The sequence below is a fragment of the Prionailurus viverrinus genome, chromosome C1 (assembly GCF_022837055.1).
Source record: "Prionailurus viverrinus isolate Anna chromosome C1, UM_Priviv_1.0, whole genome shotgun sequence".
Lineage (NCBI taxonomy): Eukaryota > Metazoa > Chordata > Mammalia > Carnivora > Felidae > Prionailurus > Prionailurus viverrinus.
Genome location: NC_062568.1, coordinates 99677402 through 99697018, shown reverse-complemented (window position 1 = coordinate 99697018; position 19617 = coordinate 99677402). Strand labels below are relative to the sequence as shown.

The window sequence follows — 19617 nt, the reverse complement described above, 5'->3', positions numbered from 1 at the left end:
AGGCGAACGTCAAGGGGCCCGGGATCCCCGGGAGCAGGGGCGCCCTCCTCTTCACCCCCCATAAACCCAGCATGCCTGCCTGGTGACATCGGCCACCGGCCTAATTAAATCCTAACGGGCTAATGAAAAACACCCCTGCCGCCCGCCGAGTGTGAAGAACACATAGTACCTCCTTGGGCAGCCACCGCTGCCGCGGCCGCCGTGGCCACCGCGAGAGCAGAGGCCTTCCTGCCAGGGTCGGGGAAAGCGACACCCTCCAGGCTCCCACTTTTGGCGTCTTTCTTCTCCGTGGCCGTGACTGAGGCGGACGTCTCCATCTTAGCCGCTCATGGTCCTGGGTGACAGCCCTTGAAGAAAAAGACAAAGACGCTCAGCACCACTGACTGCCCCCAGACCCAGCCGGGAAACGCCGACCCAGATTCACGGCCGCCGCACGCTATGAAAGCTTAATTCTCTCATAATTGGGAAGGAGGGTTTAATTAATTTCGAGAATTATTAGTTCTGAGACTCATCTGGTCTTTTGAACGACCTCGCGGACAACAGCCGAGCGTCTGCGTTGCCTTCGACCCCAGATTTTTAAAAATCTGGGCAGCAAGTTCTACTTGGAGAAATGAAGTCAGGGGCAATGATCGCCAACTGGGCATCACAGGAAAATGAAAACAGAGTAACAATTCCTGAGTGGTCCTCAAAGAAAAGCCCTCTTTAAAAAAAAAATTTTTTTTTAAGTTTATTAATTCTTGAGAGATAGAGAGAGAGTGCAAGCAGGGGAGGGGGAGAGAGAGGGGGAGACACAGAATCCGAAGCAGGCTCCAGGCTCTGAGTTGTCAGCACAGAGCCCGATGTGGGGGCTCAAACTCACAAACCACGAGATCGTGACCTGAGCCGAAGCCGGATGCTTAACCGACTGAGCCACCCAAGCGCCCCAGAAACGCCTTCGTTTTTCCTGTTCCTTCCCTGCTCACCAGGATCCACCTCTCGTGTACTTGTGTATATGTGTATTCATTCATTCATTCATTCATTCAAACATTTTTTTCACCATTTATGCACTAGCACCTATTCGGTCAACATAGTTTTCAGCCCCTATTATGTATCAGGCATTCTGTCTGGTGCTGAAGGTACAGTCCACAGAGTTTACATTCTACCTGGCAGAGACATGGTACATGGGCCAGGGGGGCGGGGAGAGGTGGAATAAATGTATATTTAGCTTCAGTTAGTGAGAGGTAGTGTCAATAAAGCAAGCAAAGTGGAAGGACAGAGCAGGGCAGAGGGGCAGAGGGCCCGCCGCCTTCGTCTCTGAGGTTGGAACGGGGTGCCACGTGAATCTGCCATGGAAGCCCACGGCAGCCAGAGGGCAGAGGCAGGAGCCACAAAGCTGGATGGGCAGAGGCTGGCTCGTCTGAGGAACAGCAAGGAGAGTGCAGGCTCTGGAAGGTTTTGAGCAGATGGGGTGTATGACAGGTCTCACGGGGGTATCGGGGTCACTCTGCTGCCGTGTGAGAGCAGATCTGGGGGAAGGGGAACTACCAGAGAGGCCCAGGAAGACGTGATGGTGGTCTGAGATGGTGAATGGCGGCGATCACAGACTTTCCAGGGCTTGGACCGGGATGCAGGGCACAGGTAACGCTCCCTCTGCGGCTGAGTCCCGGGTCACAAGCAAGCCTTTCACTAATATGCCTCATCGCTGGCAGAAACTGCTAATCGAGCATTTGTTTCAAGTTACAGAATAGAGACACGAGCCAATCTTCTTAGAAGAAGAGGAGTAGTGTCACAGGTGGCTCAGATTTTTGGCTGACGACCTGGATGAATGAATGGCCGTGCCATTGGCTGGGATGGGGTCCCACTGGGTGAGAAGCTGGTTTGGGGCAGAGATCAGGAGCTCAGTCTGGGCCATGTTAAGTTGGAGTGCCTATGAAATCGCGCAGAGGCTGTTGGAAACACAAGTTCAGAGCTCGGGAGAGAGGTAGAAGCTGGAGGGAGGAATATGACAGCCACCGCGCAAGATCTCCGAGACAGAGGGTGGAAGCCAAGAAGAAAAGTTCCGGAAGAAAGTTCCAGAGCTGAAACATGGACATTCCAACATTTCCAGGAAAAGGAGAAGAAACGCGCCAAGGAGACTAAGCAGGAACTGCCAGTGGGAGAAAGGAGGAAACGACCACCAGGGGAGCGTGGGGGGGGAGGGGGGGCCGGAAGCCAAGGCAGGAGTGAAACAGCCTGAAGAGGGGGAACAATCAGCTCCCTCCTAAGCTACTGAGAGATGGGAGACAGTGAAGCCTGAGGGCTGACCCGTCTCGGTCGCACGTGGCGACCAGGGTCCCTGAGTGGAGGTAGGAAAAACAGAGGCACAAACAATTTTGTCAGGAAGCTTTGCCGTAAAAGCCAAGCATAACGCAACAACTGGAGAGCCCGGAGGTCCGCGGTTGCGGCGGCAGAAAGGAGGCGGGGCTAGTTCGCAGGCCGGTGGGCAGGGAATGTTCTGGTAGGGAGCCCGTGGGTCACAGCAGGGCAGAGACCAAAGGCAGTGGTCAGCTCCATCCCCGGGGGCCTCGAGGTTAGATCCACATCTTCAGGTCCAGAATTTCATCTTGTTAGATCCGCACAAAACTCTCGTGTCTAGGTGGAAAATGGGAAAAGCCCAGAACGACGGATGTGATGTATCAGGGACGGTCCACGGTCCTGCTGGCCTGCCAGGGGAAAACAACCCACGTCCTGGACCGCCTGGCTTTGTCTGCACACACCGGCCTGTCCCGCTTCCTCAAACTTTCAAAACTCCCTGTCAAGAAAACCCAAGGCCGATGGGGGACAGAGAAATCTCCCTGCAGATTCTGGTGAGTTATGGGGTTTCCTTTGGCCCCGAGTCTATTTGTGTCATCTGGCTATGGGAACCGCTCACCAGCGACATACCCCGGCCTGCGCCCGCTCTGCCTTCTCGGCCCCCTCAGCCCAGCCACCCGGCTGCACCAAACCCACATCTCACTGCATTCTTCCTCTGGCCAAGGCCGCGCTGAACCCCCGTGGCTTTTAGGTAAAGTCTTCCTGTAGACTCCCCTGCCCACATCTCCTTCCCACCCAGACAGGTGTGACTAGCCTAATCCTGTCTGCCACCAGGCCCCCGCTCAAGCCATGCCACCCACCCGCAGTCCTTCGCCCTTTCTCTGCGGACCCCTACTCTTCCTTCAAGATGCCACTCGGATATCAGCTCCTCTGGGAAGCCCCCCAACTCCTCCCCAGTTCCAGTCACTTCTGCTTCGGGATTTCTGCACCAACCCAGCACCCTTAGGTTGTAATCATCACTTCCAGGTCAAGCTGACACAGGGCAAACACTCAGAAACGCCTGGCAGAGAGAATGGACCTTTGTGGCAGGAAACCACAGCTCTTTGAAATGCAAGTGGTTTTGTGAACAGCCTGGGTTTTCCTCCCCAGAAGCTCAGGTAAAGGAATATTTAGGCCCAACGTTGAAACACACCTTGAATTTGGAAGTAAGGACAAAAATAACAATAACTGCTGGAACGACAAAACTTTAATAAGCATTTACCATGTGCCAAACACCTTACGGGAGGGATCTCATTTAATCCTCACATTTTACATAGGAAGAAACCAACGCTCAGAGAAGTTGAGTAACTGGCTCTAAGACGCACGGTTAGAGGCGGCCGTGCCAGGCCTTGAGCCCAGGCTGTCTGGCCCCGAAGCCGTACTCTCAAGCACCACAGTGAGCTGTCCCTTGCGTAAGGATGCAAAAGTGCTAAGGGATTTACCCCGGAATCCCCTGGAAGGCATAAGGTAACTGTTGAGCCCTTCGGGTATGGGGAGCACTGTGCCAGGAGCCCAGGGGACCCAAGAAGCAAGTTTTGGCGTGGCTCCCGCCCTAGTCATATATCCAAGGTAGTGACACCGGTGGATAGAGACCACCAGTCAAGGGTGGGCCAAAGCTGAGGCTCTTTCGGGGCTGTGTGCCTGTCTGCTGGAGCCGTCCAGGGTAGGCGGTCGTACATTCATTCACTAACCCTTTACTCAACACTTCTTCACTGATGACCAGCTTCATGCCTCACCTGCACTAGGCTGGGAGCTGGTGAGGCCCTGCACAACCCCTAAATGAATTAGGTGTCCTTGCCCAGGGATTGGATACTCCCCCAACATGTCACGGTCGTGACCTGCTACACCCCCACCTGGCTTCCTGCTTGACTGTGACCTCATCCAGGGCACGGCTGGGCCTTGCATCCCTAGGTCCCCGCTGAGCAGATACTCAGAACCCTTGCCGATGGGTAAGGTGGGCACAGGGAGCCAGGCCTGCGTCTGGAGGGCATGGGGTTCAGTGGACCAGAAACCAGCGGAGGACTCCGGGCGCCCACAGCGTCGGCGCATGAGACCAAACCCCAGCCCCAGCCCCGGTGCCGGGCTGGCAGACCCCCGAGACATGGATCCAACCCTATCCGAATGCAGATGGGGAGTCTGAGGCCAACAAGTCAGAACCTTCAGACTTTAGCGTCAGAGATCTCAAGAAAAGAAGGAGTCTCAAGAAGGGACAGTGTCAATTTGCTAAGGGACACCAGGAGACTAGAAGAGGAGCAGAAGACTGCAGGTCTTCTTGGAGACCAGCAGCTGTAGCTCCCTGACGCCAGCCTCCTGCCCTGTTCCGCTGGCAGAGTGGGTGTCACCAACCCAGTGCTTACAGAGGAGGAAGTGAGCCCCCCGGGGCCACTTTCCACGGAGGGAAGAGGGCCAGGGCCCCGGACAGTATTGCCACGTGAAGCCTCAGGGTGTGGCCAGCACAGGACCAGGGTGAACAGCGCGCAGGAGGAAAGGGTATTTATTGAGATTCCCACTCTCCAGACTGCCTTCTGTGGCCCAGGAACAGATGTGCACACAGAAGCCCTGGGGTTCCACGGATGCCCACGGGGGACCAACCCAGCCAGGGGGAGCACAGACAGTCCACCCCCCCACCCCCCCACCCCCGTGCCACGGGCATGGTCTTCGGCACATCAGCTGCTGCCCTCTGCTTCCCTCCCCTCCCAGGAGAGGAAGGCCGTAGACAGAGCCAAGAGGCTGCGTAAATCACGGGAATTAGCGGGATTAGCACAATTTCTGGGTAAACACCAGGCGCCCAGGGTCCCAGGCAGCCACTTTCACTCCCTGAAGCTCCTCCGAGCCTTGTCAAAAAGCTCACCTGGGCCCCCAGAGGCCATCTGGGGACAGCAGCGGGGGGCCGGGAGGGGGGGCGGCCCACACCTCAGCTGGGCGGGGGGGGGGGGGGGGGGGTGCCACGGTCTGTGCCGAAATCCCACGGGCCCCACCAAAGGCTCCACAACCGAAGGGGCTGGGAGCACAGCACTCGCCAGGGGGAGGAGGAGAGGCAACACCCCCACTGCACCTGGGGAAGTCACAGTGCTCTAGCGTGTTCGAACAACTCCCCAGAGGACATGTAACCACACTGCCCAGGTTCTGCTAAGGAAAGGGGACGTGCTGGACCCGAGGCCAGGAGGAGCCCCTTTGCACTAGTCACCTGCCCTCGAGGGCCTCGGCACCTCTCGGGGGTCCTGGCATCCCCGAGAAGCCCTGCAGGCATCCCTGGACCCTCTCCCCGAGACTCTGATTCCACAGGTCCCGGCAGAAGGTCAGGGACAAAATATGACATTCTGTAAAAAGTTCCATGGGTATTTGTGATGCACAGACGGGTTTAGAGAAACCTTCACGGGGGTGCCACTTAGAAGGTGGCTTCCAGATCATTTACAAATTATTCCAAATAATTTACAAGTTCCAGTTAATGCAAGGCTGCATGACCCCGAGGGAAAAAATACGTTTTTACCTCTGCTAACTTGGAAGTGGAAGTTGGTGTCCCTCAGGCACGGGCATGGACGAGCCACAGTGCCTCTGAGCCTGCCACCGGCACACGTCACAGATGTGTTCATGCCATGGCACAGAGCATCACCTGTGCTCACCACAGCTTAAGGTCACCATTAGACCCCAGTGACCTTGCAGCCTGAGCCGGCAAGGGAGCCCACGCATGACTATAGCACAGACGTGGCGCCTTTAACGTTTGGTTATTGCTTTCAATAGCATCGGTTTCTCCCGTAACCCACCCCATGTGTTTTTATTCTCTGCATTTTATTCTCTGTGTTCTATGTTTTTACTCTATGCATCCTCATTCCGAGGAGGGGTCCACGGCACAGAAGAGGTTAAGAACTCTCAGGGAAAGGACTAGCTTGAAGAATAAATTAATAATCAGAGCAGAATGAGCGAATCACTCCGAAACCTGCAATCCCAGACACCCTCCCGCCACCTGGCTGCTTTGAACTCCTCTAACGAGTGAGTCACAGGAATTAGAGCGTCTTCCCCGGGCGAAATCAATCTCCAGGAGAGAGATGAAACCTCGCCTCCCAGCCCTCGCAGCCACCTTGGGGCCGTGGGGTTCTCACCTCCTCTGATCTCAGCCATGCCGCGTGTGCACCCAGACCCCACACGCGGGGACACGCAAGGGCACACGCAGCAACCACGACCACATGCACAGCCACACGCGTGCACAAGCACCCGGTCACACGTGCACAGATGATCCCATACCACACACACACGCATTCACACACACAGCCACACGCAGCACACACGGTTACATGCAGAGACACACAGACCCACACACACAAATACACCGGAGATAATAAGTACCTGCCCTGCCTTGATCGGACTTATTTTTAAGATCAAATGAGATAAAACAGGTGAAATTTCCCGAAGTGAAAGACGCACTGTCAGTGCAGCAAAGATTAAAGATAACGATAATTACAAGCTCGTTATGACTCAAAAGAGACCGGCAGACTCCCCCGCCCCAAGGTCCTGAGGCCGCATCCTATACCCGCCCCGAGTGACCGAGAACCAGCCATTGGCTCTCCTATCACTTGGGCACTGCCATCTGGACCCAGGGAGTGCCAGTCCAAGACCACAGGGCAGAGGCCAGCCACACAACTGACTCTCCAGGTGGGAGGCATGAGGATGTGTGCGTCCTCGCAGCCCCACTGCCCCACCGAGGCCCAAACTGACACTTACTCCCCCCGTCTTGTAGGGGAAGAGGGAGTGGGTGGGGTGAGCGTTCCCCAGGACTATACCAAGCCGGGAACCCCCTGCTTGCCCTTCACAGCAGGAGATAAAATAATCCTATTTTAAAACAGGTATGCATTTTATTCTCCCAGCATGAGACGTGCGTAGGCTTGGACCAGTGCAGTCCACATCAGCTGTGTGTCTTTGGTGGTGTTACTTCCCCTCTCTGAGCCTCCGTTTCCTCCCCTGGAACACGGAGTCTCCTTCCCACCTCCCAGGGTGGTTGAGAGGACAGTCAACCTTCCCAGGATGGTTGTTAACACAAGTCACAGCAGCAGCCCCACAAACACTGGGTCCCCAGTGGGGGCTGGCCAGGCAGGGGAACCTCTGCAGGCAGGCACTCGTCTCCCAGAAGACATCACCTGCCTGCAGTGGCCCAGGGTGGCAGCTGGGGCTTCTGCGTACTTGCACCTGCCTGTAGGACCTCAGGCCTAAGCTGCATCTGCTTCTGCCTTCTCTGTCCACCTGCCTTGTCTCTGCATGTGGGCTCAGAGCCTCTGCGACACAGCTCCACTGGGACCCAGCAAGCAGCAAACCATCTCTAACAAAACCCAGACGAGGGGCTCCAGGCCTGGGTCCAGGCAGGGCTGGAGATGTGACTGACTTCCCACCACCAGAGGGGGTGGGGGAAGACACAGCCATGCCTCTGCCCTGTCCCTTGGCTCCTCCCTCTTCTGGTGACTTGGGGAGGACCACACACTCCTGCCTGGGCTGGCCCCCTGGTACCATCCTGGCCGGTGGTGCCCACAGGCCCCTGGGGGAGAGCAATCTTGGAAGGGGAAATCAGAGACTGCAGGAGATCCCTGGGACCCTGGCCTGGTCAGATATGGGATAAGAGGCCAGACCATGGGGTCCCAGCTCCCTGAGCCCGTGGACAGTGAGAGGTCGTACAGTCCCTCCCAAGGTGATCGGGAACCTCGCACGTATCAATGCGCGCAGGGTGCCGGCACGCGATAGCTGCTCCTTACCAGGCACAGACACCTGTCTCCACGTGCGTGTGGCACATACTGTCCAGCCTGCTGCTGGGTGCACTGTGGAGACAGCAAAAGAGGACACAACTGAAAATAAAAAGCGTTCTTCTAGAACCCCCGCCCTCCCCACGGATACACCATGTGGGGCTCTCACTACTTACTATGTGGCACAGAGGAAGAAGAGTCCCTCAAACTGCTCCATCATTCGTTGGTCCCCTGCTCTGCCCAGCAGTGTCCCACCTACTAGGAGCCACATTACCGGAGAAAGGAAAGATCAGAAGCTTCCAGCACCTGTAGGTGCCCACACGAGGAGAGCTCCTCTCGTCGCGTGATCACAGTGCCAGCCACCGTAACCCTTGAGGGGCCGATATGATCCTTGCTTTACAATGAAACCCAGGCCCAGAGAGGGTGAGCAACCTGCCCAAAGTCACAGAGTTAACACGTAGCAGCACTGCTGTTCCAATGCAGGCCCGTCGGATTCTGAAGGCCACACGTTTTTTTACTCCAACCAAATCTGCTGAGTGTGTCGATGCCCACCACGGGCAAGGAATATCACAGAGGGGTCAAAAGGCACAAAGCAGTTTATAGAGTTCACCGAAGGCTAAGCCGGTCTGTGACAAATGCCAAGTAAGTAGCAGGGACTTTCGGGCCGGAGAAGCTCAGGGCTACTGACTGGGGACATCAGAGGGGGCTTACAGATGACCACAGATCTGCCTTGTGGCTTCAAGACAGGGAATGAAACGTCTTGACCTTGGCCTGCAGAGGGGAGAGGGAAGGGCACTCCAGGGGCAGGGAATGAATGGCCTGGGCATGTGCTCTGGGCACACTGTGGGCAGAGAGGAAAAAGAAAAGGGAGCATTCTCACAGGGAGAGAGGAGCAAGGGACAGACCAGGTCGAGGGGGAGCTGCAGGCCCTGACAGGGTCTCTGGGAAGGGCAGGCCAGAGGGAGACAGGTTTAGGAAGAATGCACTTCCTTGCTTCCTGGGTCTCGAACCCACTTAGGCCATGCAACAGGGCCAGCCCGGCTCCCACCAACCATCCCAGCTGCTTCCAGAGGCTTCAGACTAGAGGCCTGAAAAGCTGGGGGATGGGGGCAAAACCCTCACCCTCCCATCATGGCCAGGGTGGGGCACCAGGCAAACATCACTCTCCTAGCGGGTGCACCTGCTTCTTTATCACTCCTCGAATGGATTTTTCCAAGTACGAAAGCTCCCTAATTTGCCCAGCCCCTGGGCTCACTGGCTTTCAGGAAAACAGATAATTAACCCTAATTCACTGACTTGCTGGGCCGGAACGGCAGCCAGGGAGGGCCCTGATGGGAAATGCGGGCCCCTGCCGGGACAGCCAGCCTCAGATAAGGAGAGATGGGTATCAGGACTGGAGCTGGGCAAGAGGCTTTTTTTTTTTTCCTGGGAAGATACGGGTAAGAGCTACTTCGTGATTGACACTTCAGATGGCATCGAAATGACCTTTCGCTTGCATTTGGGTTTTTTCCCTCAAAGTACCAGGTCATGTCCATGCCCCCTGGCCTTGTATCATCCCCATGCTGTCCTGCCCAGAACATTCTTTCCTTTCTGCTCTACACAAGGAAGCCGTGCTGTAAAACCCAGGAAGCCTGCCCTAGTGGACTCCCACCCAGGGTCCTGCTCAGAGCCAACCAACCTCCCCGTGCTGCTTCTGAAACTTTCACAACACTCCCCGCTCATATCCGCTGCAGGCACGTGCAGAGGGAGCAGGCTGAGCGAGGACTCTGGAGAAAACTGACCACATTAGAATCCCAGCTCCACATCGAGCTATGGACAAGAACATACTTCTCACTGAGCCTCAGTTTTCCCATCTGTGTAATGGGGGTGACACAGCACCTCCCTCAAGGTAAGGATCAGAAGCACATGCGTGCCCCAGCTCAAACGAACGTTCGCTGCAGTATCGTGTCAGCCCAGGCAAGCCTGCCCGCCTGGGGCAGGAAGACCCGTCCCGGGCAGGGCTGGGGGGCCAACCTACCCACAGGAGGGGCTGTCAGGGACTGGACGAGGCGGCCCTGTCACAGCCCCTTCCTCTCTCTCCCTCTACACACCCAAGTGCCTGTGCCTCTGGGGTCTCACGTGCAAGCTCTCAGGTTGGCACCTTTGTGTAATGTGTCATCCTGCTTGACTGCAAAGGCCTATGGTCCGTCCCCTTCCTCTGTGTCGAAGTCCACCTCCATGGAGAGCAGCAGAAGCTCCGGAGGACCGGGGTCTCTCTCTCACCCCCGCCCCCAACCAGCACAGCGCCAGCAGAGGCAAGCTCCCAACTTGGCTCCCATGAGGAGGCCGCCGTCTGCGAGGCGGACAAGGGGCCCGCTGTGCGGCCGCCCCGCCAGACCCAGATATTTTAACAGCTGCATTGTGTGTTTCTGAGGCGCAATTCCTGAGCGGGGAAGAAAAACAAGCTTCGCCTCTGCCCCAAGGAGGGAAAACAGACTGCCCCGGGCAGGCTGCAGGCAGGGGAGAAGGGCTCCGCGGGGGCCCAGGGCTGCAGAGGGCATGACCAGGAACAGGCCTGACACACAGCAGCTGTGGGCAGCAAGGCCCCCCGTGTGGACCCCCTTCACCCAAGACTTGGGGAGGGAAGGCAGGGACAGAGGCCCAGCAAGTGGAGTAAATCCCCCGAAGGAAGCTCTGAGAAGGGAAAAGAGAACTGGAAAGGCAGGAGGGGGGTGCCTACAGGATAAGGTACAAATCCCCACCAAGGCCCCACCTTGGGATTTACCGACCTGCAATGCTATTTCCCCAGAGCCTCTCCTGCTGAGCTCCCCCCCCCCCACCAACTAGATTAGGGGTCAGTCCTAACTCACGCCCTCTGAGGTCCAGTTCCCATATTGCTGTGTTTTAAGTACCTGTTTCCACGTCTGTTTCCCCTTTACGCTCACCCCAGATGCAGATGCATCAACGTTTGATCCTGACTCAACGCACAAATGCTCCCTGGCACGGAGGCCTGCGGGACTCCCCTCCCCTCCCCTCTCTTGGCTTCCCCCCAGGCCTCCATCCCCACAGGGTCAGGGCTGCGCCGGGGACCCATCAGCACTCTGGGGATGACGGGCGGGGAGCCAGGTGGAAGATGAGCAGAGGCTGGCTCAGGTCAGGGGCAGGTGCTGGAATCAACTCGTAATGTCTGCGGACGCCAGCACTGCCGGGAAAGTCTTCAGGGCAAAACCGCTTCGGGCATGTGAATGCACTCCTTTCCTTAAAGTATAAACTCCTTGAGCTTTTTGGCTTTCGGTTTGGAGGGGGCGAAGGTGCAACTGTCTTCGGTCGCCCTGAATCTGAGTTCATTCAACACTAGCCACTTCCACCAGGCTGTCTCCCTTCAACCGCAACGAGATCCAAGTCGTATACCTGAGACGCACTGGTGGAGAAGTCAGTGCCGGGTCTGCCCTGGTCCCAAAGATCGGCCCCCTGGGTCTGTCTCCAAAAAAAGGGTTGGAGATGCCATCGCCAAGGCAACTGGTGACTGGAAGGGTCTACGGATTACGGTGAAACTGATCATTCAGAACAGACAGCCCCAGATTGAAGTGGCACCTTCCTGCCCCTGCCCTGATTATCAAAGCCCTCAAGGAACCACCAAGAGACAGAAAGGAGCAGAAAAACAGTAAGCACGGTGGAAATATCACTTTTGATGAGAGCGTCAACATTGCCCAACAGATGCGACGCCGATCTTTAGCCGGAGAACTCTCTGGAACCATTAAAGAGATCCCGGGGACTGCCCAGTCCGTGGGCTGCAATGCTGATGGCCGCCACCCTCATGACATCGTAGATGACATCAATAGTGATGCGGTGAATGCCCAGCTAGTGAACAATAACAACAGCGGAAAATATCTCAATGAAGGATCATTTGGCAACCAATGGAAACAAACAAACGAAATAAACTAAGCTCCTTGAGCACAAAGACTTTGCTCCACATAGTGTGTAGCCCCCAAGTCGATAAATTACTGCGCACCTACTGTGTGTGGGCACACACCATTCTCAAGGCAAGTACAAAATCAAGTGTTTTCTGCTTAAAGGGTGCTACGTGAGTCGTCACGCACTCAGAGGCGCTATTTTCTACAAGTGGAATTGTAGGCCAAGGAGTGGCGTTTTGGGGTCAGAGACGTGGTGTGGGTGGCTTTTCCACATCCTTCCAGTCATCACCCAGATCACAGCCTCTAGAGGATCGGGGGACCCAGGCCTTCACCCAGATCGGGGGGTGAATCTCACTTCTTCAAACACCTTGACATAAGTGACCCAAGTCACAAGGCTGTCCTGAGGAGGGGACTGGGCAGTGATGGACCCCCACCGGCGGTTCTGGGCTGGCTTTGGGGAAAGGAAGCTGTTTGTTCACTGCTGCCCCTTGGAGCTTAGGGATGGGCTCTGGGGTTTGCTGAGTTGGTTCAGAGTGAAAAGAACGTACATCTGGGGTCCCTGGTGGCTCAGTCAGTTGAGCGTCCGACTCTTGATTTCAGCTCAGGTCATGATCCCAGGGTCGTGGAGCCCTGTGTCGGGCTCTGTGCTAAGCATGGGGCCTGTTTGGGATTCTCTCTCTCCCTCTCTCAAAATAAATAAATAAATAAACATTAAAAAGAAAGAAACAGGGGCGCCTGGGTGGCCCAGTCGGTTGACCATCCGACTTCAGCTCAGGTCATGATCTCACAGTCCGTGAGTTCGAGCCCCGCATCGGGCTGTGTGCTGACAGCTCGGAGCCTGGAGCCTCCTTCAGATTCTGTGTCTCCCTCTCTGTCTGCCCCTCCCCTGCTCATGCTCTGTCTCTCTCTGTCTCAAAAATAAATAAAAGCATTAAAAAAAATTTTTTAAAAAAGAAAAGAAACAAAGAAACAAAGAACCTCCATCTGATTTCTGTGCTTCAGCCCTACCAAAGACCAGTGAGATTATGAGGCCGCCTGGCAGGGACCCACACCAGGGCCAAAAGCACCTCTTTCGAACCCCATCAGCCTTCTCCCTCTGGCGCCAAGAATGGCCTCCAGATTTCACCCCATCCAGCCCCCTGCCCAGGCAGCTCAGATACAGAGCAGCGCCCTGCCAATGATGGAAACGAGTTGTCCCCGAGCTCCTAACCAGTTTATTCCTCAGCCAGCTGGTCTCAGCTACTGTTATCACCCTCCCAGCCCCAACCACCACCCCCACCCCGACCCGCTGTGCAACCCTGGGTTAGTATCCCCCCATCTCTGGGCTCAGTACGCCACCTACGAGAGGGGCAGGCTGGACCCCCAGGGAGTGCGTGTCACAGCCCAACTGGGTGGAAAAAGGAATCCTGGCACGTGGGGAGCACAGACAGGCTCCACGCGAATGGGCCCAAGCCACCTGCATCCGTGAACCAGCAACCCTACGGCGGAACGCCAACAATCTCTGAGGCTGGAGGTCACCTGCCCACAGATGGTGCCGGGCCAGGAGGCGGGGAGCAGGGTGATGGGTAGGAAGGCTAGCTGCAGATTCAGGGTAGCTACTGTGCCTCTCAAGGCTCTGGCGAGAACCAGGCGGGTGGGTGGCCTGGCATCCCTGGTTCGGGCTGTGCAGCACACCGCTCTGACTTGCCCGGCCACGGCCCTCCCCACACCTCCCAGGCAATGTCCTCACTCAGCTCTTCTGTACCTCTTCCAGGCTCAGCCAGTGGCTTTCCTGGGCTTTGCCAGGAACCGACGGCCAGCACCACCCTGGCGAGTGAAGCCAACAGGAACAGCCTGCCTTTGGCTGGCGTCTTCGTGCCAGAGGTGGAAGGAGGGCATCCCAGGCCCACCTGCCAAGCTGCCCCTTCAGCCCTGCCGGGCCCCAGCCTCTCCCAGGCTGTGCTCTCCCACTTTCACTCCCGGGAGCCCATCAGCTCTCGCACACCCTTCTCGTCTCCTGGCGGTCACACATCCCAGCCTAAAATCAGGTGTCTGGGCCCCCGGGATCGGTGACCTAACATCCACTCCAGCCCTGTGTGGGTCAGCCGCAGCCTGAGTGCCTGTCCACTTTAGGGAGGCCGGGGAAATTCCAAGGGCTCCATGACTAGGCACGGGCGTGAGGTTCTTCATGCGGGTGGTGCATGTTCCCGGGGGCCTACCGTATGTGACACATCGGGCTGTGTCCTTGAGTACAGAGGTGAATTAAACACAGTGCTATTCTCCCACAGTCCCCAGCCCAAGCAGGGAGACAGTCATCGAGGGAACTGGATAGTGATAATACAGAATAAGCTTCCTGGTAGAGAGAGAAACTCAAGGGGCCCTAGGGAGCGTTGGCTAGCCTGAGGGAAGTCAGGGAAGGCTTCCTGGAGGAAGGAGTGAATCCACATTTTCGAAGGGAGGGCAAGTCAGGTCTGGAATGGTCTACTAAAGCAGAGGGGGCTGCAGCAGATAGAGGACAGTGGTCTGGGTGTTGAGCAGCAGGCAGGGTGAGCACTCACCCTTGGTGGCTCCCACTGCCTATGGGAGAATGCCCAAACTTCCCATCAGGGCACGTCACGGCACACAAAACCTCAGCCCTCCCTGCCTCCTCGGCCTCATTTCCACCAATGCAAACCTCACCCCTTACACGACCCCGGAAATCTGTGACCCCCAGACACTGCTTGTCAGGCCTCTGCGCTCATGCTCTTCCCCCAAAACACACACCCCTGCCTCCTCTGCCTGATTAACTCCTGCTTATACCTTTTTTTTTTTTTAATGTTTATTTATTTTTGAGAGGGAGAGAGACAGAGTGCAAGCAGGGCAGGGGCAGAGAGAGAGGGAGACACAGAATCGGAAACAGGCTCCAGGCTCTGAGCTGTCAGCACAGAGCCCAACGCGGGGCTCGAACTCATGAACCGTGAGATCGTGACCTGAGCCGAAGTCAGAGGTGCACTTAACCAACCGAGCCACCCAGGTGCCCCCTTCCTGCTTATACCGTTAAGGGTAAGGCTGGTGTCACTTCTCCCGGACTGGCACAGTGTTCCCTCAGGTCCCCACGTCAGCGTGGTCCCACAGCACTGCATTCCGGGAGACATTTCAACCCTCTGCTTCACCATCCGATCCCCGGGTGGTTTGGCTCTTGAACTTTCTCCCCCAGCCCCAGACACATCACCGGCCACACAGGCAGCGTCCTGTAAATGTGCAGCGAGAGCTGTCATAGTGAACCCAGTGTTCTGAAGTCAGCTGCCTCCTAAACCATCCCCCACACCGTGTCCACTAGCGGCTGCCACACAGTAGGCAGCTGGTCATGGTCATTTAACTGACCCCAGAGAGCCTGACTGAAAGACGAAGCCCAGCTGGTTGCTTGTACCTTAGAAGGTGCCAGACGGAACTCGCTGGCTTCCGACAACAAGAAAGAAAACAGAAAAACAAAACAAAATACAACCCCCTCCCCCCACTACCTAAAACCATACCATTAGAGAGTCACCTCTTGGAAGCTTTTCCGTTTCCAAGAACAGCCTATTAAAATGCAAACTGTCCCGGAAATAAGGTCAGGCCTTCAGTGCCTGTCATATGAAAAGTTCATTTCTTGAAGGAGAGGGGGACCGAGCGGAGAGGGCTGGAGGGAGGCAGCGGGAGGGGAGTAAGGGGAGACTGTGTGGGGACGGGATGGGGCGCCAAAAACACGGCACCGTTTTGCTGACGGCTGTCCTTGGCTCTCACTGCCGGTCCACACCCTCCTGATAAAAGGAACGTCTCTTTGCTTGTTCCTGCACTTCAGCGTTTCTTGGCATGACACCATATGCAAAATTAAGTGGCTTTGTAGTGTGGGCTGCTTGTTCTTTTCCCTCCTTTGGATGAAGCTCTCCAAGGCACACTCAATCAAGCCCCTTTTGTTCCCCAGGCCTTTTGAAGGCTTCCGGAGAGGAAATGAGAGCGCTCTTTAAAGCCCAAGTCGACACGCAGCCCTGCAAAATCAGTCTCCCTGCCAGCCCTACCCCCCTGGGCCTGATGTGCAAGTCGGGGAGACACGGGTGGGCTCCCTGTCCAGGACTGTCCCTAAGAAGACGCTCAAGGAGGTCCCCAGCCCACGTGAGACGCCACGGTGACACGGTGGATTTCCTCCAGTGAGGGGAGCCTTCCAAACTGGCAAGAAGCTACAAAGGGGGCCACAGGTTTAGGTGGCCCTTGGTCACGGGCCTGTCACCCACAGTCATTTCTGGGAGCACGGTTCCCCACCCCAGGTCACATCTGGTGACTGCGGGGCTTCACACCCTATCTTGGGGTCTGCAGGTGGAAGGGGCAGTCCAAGCCTTCCCGTTAGCCTGGACCCCAGGACTTCTTCCATGATGGCATCATGCCCCATCCCTCCATGGACACAGTTGGCCAAGGGATCCTCCCAGGCAGGGAGCCTCTTGGGGGCCCAAGGCGTCCAGCAGACAGCCTCCCATCCCACTCAGGGATCCCCTACAGCAGCAGTTAGCAACTGGGGGCGAATGTGCCCCTCAGCGACATTTAGCAATGTCTACAGATCTCTGTTACTGTTCCCAAATTGTGCTGCCAGCAGCTAATGGGTAGAGGCCAGCGATGATTCTAGACGTCCTACAGTGGTCAAGACAGCTCCCCACAACAGAGAATTATCCCGTCAAAATGTCTATGATGCTGTGATTGAGAAACTCGAACTAGAATATTCCAGACACTTCGTCATCCAACCTCTGCTTGAATACTCCCATGGATGAGGAGCTCACTACCTTATGCTATATGGAGAAGCGGTGCAGGGAAGACCTGGATCTGAAGCCTGGTTCAGCATCTTGCTGGAAGCTATGGGCAAATGACCCAGCTTCCTCTCACCTCAGCATCTCTTGATGGAAAATGGAGCCAGGAATTCAATGTTCCAGAATCGTTATGAACGACTGCACGACTACAAAATATCTAGTACAGCGCCTCACACACAGAAGGCACCTCAACCAAAGGAGACCTGCTCCGTGGTGTCTGATCTTAGAATATGCCAGACAGTAAACACCAGCTATCCCAGTGACTGCCGAAAGGCCACCGCCTGCCAGAAAACATCTGCTAAGTCCCCGGCCTGCCTCACTGACACTGTCATGAATAAGGGATATGCAAGGTGTCCACTGCAGGGTCAGCTAGACTTGCAAAACCCCGGGCAGCAGCCTCCACGCTAACAGGAAAGAAATCGTTCTGAATCCACTGGAATTACAGCAACACAATGGAAAAGGACCGCAGCTATTTGGTTTTAGGTCGTTGTTATAAAGACATGAAAAGACAGAAACGTTTAAGATCATACGGTGGATGAAAATAAAAGCAAGGTGAAAGCATACTCAACGCAACTAGGAGAATAAACCATACGTACGGGGAGGGACAACAGACAGAAAAAAATGTTGTGTTAGGATGATGGGATTTGGGTCACGTTGGGCTTTTGGCAACGTTCTTTAACATAACATTGCTTTTCCGTTAAAATGCTCCTTATTGGGGTGCCTGGGTGGCGCAGTCGGTTAAGCGTCCGACTTCAGCTCAGGCCACGATCTCGCGGTCCGTGAGTTCGAGCCCCGCGTCGGGCTCTGGGCTGATGGCTCAGAGCCTGGAGCCTGTTTCCGATTCTGTGTCTCCCTCTCTCTCTGCCCCTCCCCCGTTCATGCTCTGTCTCTCTCTGTCCCAAAAATAAATAAACGTTGAAAAAAAAAATGCTCCTTATTAAAATCCATAGAGAGAACAATAAGAGAGACTACAAATGTAGCCTTACTTCTTTTTTTCTTTAAATGTGTATTTATTTATTTTGACAGTGAGCGAGCACGAACGGGGGAGGGGCAGAGAGAGAAGGAGAGAGAGAATCGCAAGCAGGCTCTGCACCATCAGTATGGAGCCCAACGCGGGGCTCGAACTCACGAACCATGAGATCATGACCTGAGCTGAAATCAAGAGTCAGACCCTTTACCGACTGAGCCACCCAGGTGCCCCTGAAATATAGCCTTATTTCTGACCATGAAGGAAAAGGGTGGAGGAGAAACCTTAGGTGACATCCTGGGCCAGTTCCTTGGGGAGCCTCCGGGCTTCAGAATGGGGGTGATGCCTCCAGTGCTCTGACTCCAGAGGGCAGAGGGAGCAGGTCTGCCCGCCCAACTCCTCTGCCTGCAGGGTGACTCCCGTTCAGCATCCACCAGAACAAGTTGCACTCCCAGCTCAGCTCTGATTCGTCAGCACCCCTGTCCCTAGAGGAGAAATCCAGAGTGGGGCCTGGCCGCTCTCCACAGCCCCCATGGGGTCCAGCATCCACCACCAGGGCGCCTGGGTTCCCATCCTAAGTGAGGACCCTTCCCTTGGAGGCCAGGAACTGGGCTGAAAGATTCTCTCCTGATGAGGCTGCAACTCGGAGGGCAGGCCCCAGGCTGGACCCAAACGCTGGGGAGCACCCAATTAATTTATCAAAAATGTTTTGAGGGGTGCCTGGTTGGCTCAGTAGATGGAGCATGTGACTCTTGATCTTGGGGTCATGAGTTCGAACCCCAGTTGGGTGTAGAGATTATTAAAAAAAAAAACACGACCCTGCAAAAATATATATATTTGGGAAAAAACCCTCAGAATCTCTGTCTCCCCACAACACGAAAAGACAGCTACTCCCTCTATATCTGCCCTCTCACCGAGGGTTCACTCCAGCTGTCCTCAAAGCAAATATGTAAAAGCCAAGAATTGCGTTAGCTGCTTCATTTCCCCTTGTGCTTTGCGGCTGAGGCCCCATGAGGGCTGGGGTGCACCAGGAGAGGTGGGGCCTGTGCTGAGACCCCCTGAAGTACGCGTGGACCCTGCCCACCTCTCCCTCTGGCACCTCGTCCTTGCTTCTGGGAGAGACAAGAGCCGCGGAGTGCTGGACATGGAAGGGCCCAGAGAGAAAGCAAAAGGGCGAGATAAGGCAAAGTGGGGATGATTCGGGGAAGAGAAGGCAGGAGCTGATATTATAAAGAAAACACCTGCTTCCTCCCTCGAAGGGGACTGGACGCACCTTATCACCTCTCCGAGGAGGGGACCTCGGGAAGAATAATGAGTTCAGGGACTGCGTTTGTACTCCCGATGGGAGGGCAGAATCACGGAGTGTAAAGGGAGAGCCCCCAACGTTAAAAGCCACAGTGCTGTTTTACAGCGCACCCTGGGGCCCATCCACCTGCTGCCGCTGGATACCTGCAAGGCAGATGCCATCAGCCCACCTCATAGGCAAGAAATTATGCTCAGGAGGACCCAGCAGCATGCCCAGGGTGACATCCTCCCTCGATCCCCCTGCCTCCTGGCACAAAAAAGCGTGCTCCTGCCAGTAGGCCCTGCCTTTCCTGTATCTCCCCCTCCCCAGTGTCTGAGTTCCGTTTTCCTGGTTCCAAGAAGCTTGGTTAAAAATGGGGATGTTTTCGAGGGGCGCCTGGTGGTTCCGGTGGTAAAGCATTTGACTCTTGATTTCAGCGCAGGTCATGATCTCACGGCTCGTGGGTTCGAGTCCCTAGTCGGGCACAGAGCCTGGCTGGGATCCACTCTCTCTCTCTCTCACTCTCTGCCCCTTCCCCGCTTTCATGCATGCGCTCGCTCTCTCTCAAAATAAATAAATAAACTTAAGAAAATGGAGAGATCCAGGAAAACTGAGGTGGAGATACTAACACCCGTGGAGTGCC

At 55.7% G+C, this 19617-nt stretch overlaps 1 protein-coding gene and 1 pseudogene across 1 annotated transcript in view; one reads left to right on the top strand and one right to left on the bottom strand.

The window, feature by feature from the left end:
* The window catches only part of GLI2 (GLI family zinc finger 2), a 259960-nt gene that overhangs the window by 188911 nt on the left and 51432 nt on the right, over positions 1-19617 (bottom strand). The window contains exon 2 of the mRNA XM_047873107.1: positions 170-347. Within this exon, the coding sequence (XP_047729063.1) occupies positions 170-317 (148 nt within the window). The 5' untranslated portion in view covers positions 318-347. The remainder of the gene's footprint in view (positions 1-169; positions 348-19617) is intronic.
* On the top strand, positions 9848-13981 carry LOC125171657 (60S ribosomal protein L12-like; annotated as a pseudogene).